The sequence below is a fragment of the Larimichthys crocea genome, chromosome XVI, assembly GCF_000972845.2.
Source record: "Larimichthys crocea isolate SSNF chromosome XVI, L_crocea_2.0, whole genome shotgun sequence".
Classification (NCBI taxonomy): domain Eukaryota; kingdom Metazoa; phylum Chordata; class Actinopteri; family Sciaenidae; genus Larimichthys; species Larimichthys crocea.
Genome location: NC_040026.1, coordinates 9412703 through 9419906, shown reverse-complemented (window position 1 = coordinate 9419906; position 7204 = coordinate 9412703). Strand labels below are relative to the sequence as shown.

Here is a 7204-nt window from a genome sequence, read left to right as displayed (position 1 = left end):
TGTCTCTTTTTACCACTGATGGACACTGCAGCAAAGATTCACCCAGCTGTGGGGAGGTTGGCTGATCTTGACGTCTAAAAATAAATGAACTCTCAGGAGTGGGTGAACCATCAGGCATTGCCCGTGATGTTGTGGCAGATGATCTGTGGCGCTCTGGCACTGTGGCAATGGAGAAAGTTTCTACTCGAGAGTCAAGAACGGCTAGTCACTGTCCACAGCATACAATCTCAGCTTCTATCCTCCAGCTGCGTATCTTCCTCTTCAGCTCTGTCCGCACCTGTGCCCAGAGTGGAAGTGAGCCAATACAGAGTTAATGTGCCATTTAGTAAACTAAATGCGCAAAATTTTCCAGTCTGATGCTTAAAAATTAAACAGAAACTGAAAAGTCATTCACCATGGTATTGATGCGATCAATTATGAACGAAGCAACAACATATTTAGATTTGGAAAATCAGATCCCAGGACAAAAATGATTGACCAACGTCTTTTTTTGTCTAGCTGCAAATATCTAGCTGACAACCCTAAATGAGTTTGTTAGTTCATTCACGATTATAAAACAATTTTAATAAAATTTAGGATGATTTAATCTAACACACATATGCATCTATGTTAAATTTCAGGACTGGTATGAAATGATATGGCTACTCAGTACCTTCAGTATATGGGTAAAGAAAATGGAATGAGAATATAAAACAAACCTCTTTATTGGCATAGCAGTAGAGCACAGCCACCAGAAAGCCCTGCGTAGAGGCCACAATTTAAGAAAAGCATTGTTTAGTTTAAGTAATGTATACTATATTTGCTTTCCAGAAACACATCAGATGACATGTCAACAATAGCAACCACCTACTTTTTGATGCAAATTAACCTACCTGAAATGAATTGAGAAAAAGGGTGAAGAAGACTTTAATGTAGCGCAGAACACCTGTTGTCTGCTCATCTGTAGCAAAGATAAATATAATCTCATGAATCCCAAACAAAGGGATGAGGGTAAGGGTTGCCTTGGCGAGCCTAAGAGAATAAATAAAACAACATTGTTTTTGTGTTTTGTGACAGAAAAGGCAAATAAATCAAATTTATTGTAAATGAAAATACACTGAGACAACTTGCCGAAGTTTGTAATCAGGGTATCCACTCTGATTGTTAGCTCGTAATTTGGAAAGAATGACCTTCAGGATCTTCATGAAAATCAGAAAGTTGATCTGTTGATCGGAAAGAAAAAAAAAATTAATTGCATTGCTGTATCCGGTGCAAAAAAATTATGACACATGCTGTGTGTGTTTTCTGATATTTGCATCCTTACTAGTGAAGCAAAAAGTATCGGGAAACGAATGATCCACCAGTAGTTCATGTTCTCATTGAGAGCCCAACACCTGAGACGACAAGGTACGTGTTAGCATTTCTCCACTGCTTAATCTGGATCAGTAGGGGCAGGGGGTCTACATGTGCACACAAACTTACTCTTTGTTTTCTTTAAATAGCTTCATCACTACCCAGGGAACCACAAATAGAAGTGGAGTTCCTAAGAAATGGACAGAGAAGATAGAAGTTTCTCCTATTACAACATGCTTGCTTTTTTAATGTGAGCTGTTATGTGTCGCTGTAGTGACGTGTTTTAATCTCAGTAAAGAGCCGCAGAAAGAGAGATGGAACATACCCCAGCCAAGACAGATGTAAGGTAAGTATTTTTTGTTGTCGATGAACACTGAGGCAATTAGCACAGAGTATAAATAAATTGCCTCTCCAAAGAACCAGTAGTGATTGGCCAGGACACAGTACTGCATTATCACCTGTGCTACCCTGCAGCCAATAGCAGCCTAGAGGAAATGATCATAAAAAGACTTATTACCTCATAAAAATGTCTGAATGTGTTAGCTTTATCTATGGTATATACACTGATACACAACAGTAAACCACCCTCATCAGTTTTCAAGACCTACATGGTGGCTAAGCATCTCTCTCACGTCGGTCTGTTTCATAATCTCTCGTCCCCAGTGGCGTTCCAGCATGGTGTCCTTAACAATGACAGATACAGCTCGCAGGATGAGGGACAGGAAGAGGTTAGCATGAATGTAGTTCCTTGCGCAGTGTAGTTTCCTGTCCGGGGACATAAAAGTACCAAAATAATAATCACTTTTCTGTTTCATCATTGTCCACAATAAAATATCTCATTATCTGCTTACACAATACAATCTTCTCTACCTGCATTAGCACCTGATTGATATGAATGCCGTGACAACTGTGGGGTATCTGATTTGTATTTAGAAATAGTGATGTCTTTACTATTGTTAGTGTGGTTTTGTCGCTTTTTACTTTTAAACACATACTAAAGCTTTGAAGCACAAGGATGCAGTTGACGCGTGTCAAAAAAAAATCCACAGTTTTCTTTCTTGTGATTTATTGAAAATCTTTCTATTGATCATGACAAACAATAAAACTGCAGTAATCCAAAAAATAATAATCACGAGCACGGTCAAAAACTAGTGTGCTCTCACACATTTGTTAGAGAGCTTACCTAAAGCTGAGAAGAATGATAAGAGCTGTTATTAGCGTGAAGAGGGACAAGGAATAGCCGACGGTGTACATCATCCTGAAACCCACCATCAATTGTTTCAGCCACAGCTGTAAAGACAATTCGACATCTGTCACTTTTTATGACAATAATTGTAATAATAATATCAAATTAGTAATGTACCTCATGAACCCATTTTGTATTTTTTCAGATAACATTAAGAGCTGTGAGTTTGACGTGTTGTCTGGAAAATTGTTATAAGAAAGAGAGAGAGAGCTACAAGCTGAAAGCCATGTATCCTTTAGACCTCTCCTCTGTTAACACAGTCACAACCTTGCAGACATAAAGCCTTGAATGTGTAGTCATTTTCTGATGACAAATGTTGATAAAGCCGAAGTGATGAAAATGTACAGGTTTGCACTGTGCACAGGTTGCTGGAAATCTTAGCACAGTTTTAGACTCCGACTGAATTTTCTCTAACCTTTATAGAGACAACAGGTACAAAATTCGATGTTGACTGTCTTGGGGTTAAGCTGGAGACAGAGGGCATGAGGACATTTACTGTCAGGATTTCACTGCTCACAGCAACCTCAGCATCCTCCCTTGTTCCCCAAGGATGGAACAAGGGAGGAACTTTGGAGAAAATGATGAATAAATTATATTTTTGGAAAAACTGTGCAATAAAAACAAGTGCTTTACTTTTTTCTCATGTCAGGTGTAACAATCATTTCTTACAGTCATGTCTTTGGCAAGCAAGCTATCTTCTACTTCATTGTATGATTTTAAATCATAAACAAGGTGGAGAAATGTGTCTAGAGCTTTAATGTGCTCCTAGCAGGCAATCGTTCAACACTGCAGCTAGTAAATTGACATGCTGAAGTGTGAAAACAAATCTTTGTCCAATGCATCACAACAGTGATGTAATATAATTCAGCAAACACAAGCATACACATGCTCACAGGGTTGATATGTGAGGTATGTGCTAGAGAAGCAATCAAATCTTACTATAGAAATTGCACTATTATCACAATCATCAGTTCTCATGAATTAATTTCATTTCATTATTCAACATTAAATACTGTGATGTGTTGCTCAGCAACATTAGCTGCTCTGTTTTAACAACGTCAGACTGAAAATTATGCTTGCATGATGAAATCCATTTGTGGTGTTCTGTCGGAATCAGAAGCTGATTATTCAAAAAAACATTATGTGCAAGGTATTGTCCACAGAATATGCAAAGGTCGCATATAAAAAAAAAAGAATATTTGCATTGTTTTAAGATAGAGTCTAAGAGATGATGTAAATAATGTAAAACACAGATTCAGGTGTGTAAACCTGGGTGGATTCAGCGACACAAAAAGCAAGCAGGCAAAGAAACACAACTACATGACGTGTCCTGTTTACCCATCAATCAAAAAATATCATCTATTTCGTTACAGTACTATAGACAGCACTACACCTACACATGCATCGCCTATTTTAGTCATGCACATTTCACCTTTTTACAGTACACCTCCTTGCTTAGCTGTGGGGCTTACAGTAATCATATGCCCAAATAAGCGATTTATGAGTGACTTTGATAGGATATAAAAGAATTACAGAACAGATAACATAAAATATTACAACATTTTAATATTTTGCTCTGGTTTCTGGCAGTTCACTGTACCTCCTGAGATGTGACCTCTTTCTCCTCCTCACACTGGGTCTTGTCTCTCCACACCTGCCCGCTGTCTTCTATCTCCCAGTGGCCATCAACACTACATCGCCGACGCACGACACCCTGAGACACTGGAGTAAAAACAGTCAGTCCCTCAGTTGTTACCTACTTATTCCTAATTATGGTCACAGAGGGTTGAAGAAAATCACAGCATATACTGGGCAGAAGACAGGTAAAAAGCGTGGGCAAGTCATTCCAGCATTACAGGAAGAGAAACACATAGATACACACATACTCAGACTATTCTAAAGTGCTTTAAATGAATGGTTTGAAAATCGATACATACTTCATATGGTAAATATAAAGCGAGATACACACCGATCAGCCATAACATTATGACTACTGACAAATTAAGTGAATAACATTAAATATCTTGTTACCTTGTCAGTGGAGGGGATATATTAAGCAGCGAGGGATAATTTTGCCCTCCAAATTAACTGGTGAGAAGCCAGAAAAATTTGGAAGTGTAAGGCAACTTTGAGCAACTCTAACAAGGGCTAGATTGTGATGACAAGGCAACTTGCTCAGTGCATCTCCATTGCTGTCTGATGAATCATGTTTTCTTTTACAACAAGTGGATGACCAGGTGCAAGTGCGTCACTTACCTGCACAACACAATGTCACCAACATGATGCACTATGGTATGAAGGCAAGCCAGCGGAGGCAGTGTGATGCTTTGGGCAATGTTCTTTTGAGATCTACCTAAACATAACACAACTTTATGCTTTATTCTCGTTCTTAGTGCCAGTAGTCCTGATACAAATGAAGTTTTGGAGAACTTGAATATTTACTTCACTTCCTTACTTTTTTCTGTACAGATGGATGCAGCTATTCCCCTAACAACTGCACCACACATCTAAGACATACTCAAATGCAAACTGACAGGAACTTATTTATATTTTATTTTGTTCTGTCAAAGTTAGATTCATTAAAAATGTGATTTACCTTTGTCATACCAGGGCAGGTAGAAAGGACATGAGATGTTGACCAGCGAGCCAGCAGGAGAATCTGGCCAACAGGCGTATCTGTCAAATGTCCTGTTACAGAACAAGCCCACTGGAAAGACAAGAGGATAATATAGGAAAGAAATAAAAAGCTTAAAAGACACTCTTTTCTTCAACAAAATAAGTCACAGATAGGTCATAATAATTTTGGGTGAAAATTAAAATTTTTACGGTCTCCTTCTCCTCCTTTCCCACATTTTGCCATATTCCCTTACCTTGAAGCAGCGGCTCGTTCTCTATCATTTTGACACAGTCGTCTTTGTACTGGACCCACTTTCGGTAAGTCTCCTCTAAGACTTTTCCACTGGCCATCTCAAACTAAAAAAAAATAAAAAATCTTCAAGGCTTCATGAAAGAAATTTCCAAAGATTAAACATCAACTTTAAAAGTCAGTCTTGTCTGTCAAAGTGATGAATATTGTACAACGCTTTACTTGTGTACTGCACTGTACCAAAACTCACCTTTGGCAGTTTGAGAAACAGCAGGCAGATCAAAGCCATTATGTCTTGAATTCTGTTCATTACTGCAAACCCGTTCTTCCTGATTTGAAAGACAAAGGAGAAAGAAAAACAATTTCCACATCTGAAAGAGTTGGTAATAAATCTTGAATTCAGAAAGTGGTTGGCCTTGTTTGTTTCATATTTGTATTGTCGTATTGTTCAAAGGCAGAGTTGAGGGTTGATTCCATAATGGGCTGAGGCTTTTCCATTGTTGTAGATTGTGATACTTCCATCAACCATGAAAAAAGACTTTTTAAGATAAATCAGTGCCTATTGCCCAGCTGTCAGTCATGTTCAGAAAATATGAATTACCGTCCACTTTGAACATGTATAAGAATTTGTTGAGTTGATTCATTAAAAGCACATTGCTGGCATCTTTTAATAGCATGCAACTTGAAAAAGCTTTTGCTTTTTCATCGAGTCTGACCTGATGTCCCATTTTCCTCATTTGCTCACTTTCTCCTTTTACTTTATAGTTTTTTTATTTGAATCACCAAGGCAGACGATTTGAAAACTTCTGACTGTGGTTTCTCCAGGTGGTGGAAAACAGTATGTGTGCTGCACTTTAAAATGATGCTGCCAATTACACCTGTTTTTCTCAAAGATTCAATCACAACCATTGATTTGATTTAATGTTTTGCAGCTGTAAGTAGTGTAAATTACCTGATGTGTACATCAACAGCAAACTCAAAAAACACATATTTGTTTGACCATGCATATATCTGATAACATGATCTCTCACTTCAAGATTAAAATGTTCTGTGAGGTTCCAACAATGGTGATACAAATAAGCAAAAACAAAGAGATTTAAAGACCCTCCCTTGTTTTACAGGCTTTGGTGTATACAGTATTTGTCACCATCAGTACTGACATGTAGTTTAATTGAATGCCTTTAATGTCTGTGGTTTGACAGTGGATGAGCTCTGCTAGGGGTCTTCCTTTTATTCATCTTAAACTATGAGTAAGTTGTGATTCTGAGGTCTGTAATTAGGAAAACCCTCCCTAATTGAAATTGCACTATCGTCGAGATTTGTGTGTGTGTGTGTGTGGTAGTATGTGTTATAACAATAATTGCTCCTTCACTGGGTCCTTATTTTGATACAGCGTGACCTAATCCTGGGTTGCAGCTGCTGCCTGACAGGGGCAGATAATGGTACAGCATGTGGGACCAGCTGAGGTAAAAACTGTTCACAACTAGACACACTACACTTAGAACATCAATCCATCTATCCATCTATCCATTATCTGTAACTGCTCATCCTCATCAGAGTCACATTGGGACCGGGGGGCCTATCCCAGCTGTCTTTGGGATAGAGGCGGGGTACACCCTGGACAAGTCAACATTAAGAACACTGAAGTGATAGTTATTTTTGAAATTCTGGAGGCGAATGACAGTCTCACTAAAAGGATATGTCTCTCATTTTTTTTGTCAATCCCACAAGGCAGTGTAAATTACCCACAGGACTTGGAT

General features: G+C 38.4%; 1 protein-coding gene across 1 annotated transcript; it reads right to left on the bottom strand.

Moving 5' to 3' along the window:
* Positions 1–52: 52 nt before the first annotated feature.
* Positions 53–5767, bottom strand: LOC104919702 (glucagon receptor-like). Its single transcript, XM_010731772.3, has 13 exons — positions 5695–5767; positions 5460–5551; positions 5175–5293; positions 4179–4300; positions 2516–2622; positions 1941–2097; positions 1658–1817; positions 1462–1522; positions 1304–1373; positions 1111–1202; positions 873–1011; positions 699–740; positions 53–277 (listed from the first exon to the last, which is right to left on the bottom strand). The coding sequence occupies exons 1-13, from the start codon at positions 5752–5754 to the stop codon at positions 206–208; spliced, it is 1293 nt and encodes a 430-aa protein (XP_010730074.2). The 5' UTR covers positions 5755–5767; the 3' UTR covers positions 53–205.
* Positions 5768–7204: the final 1437 nt, after the last annotated feature.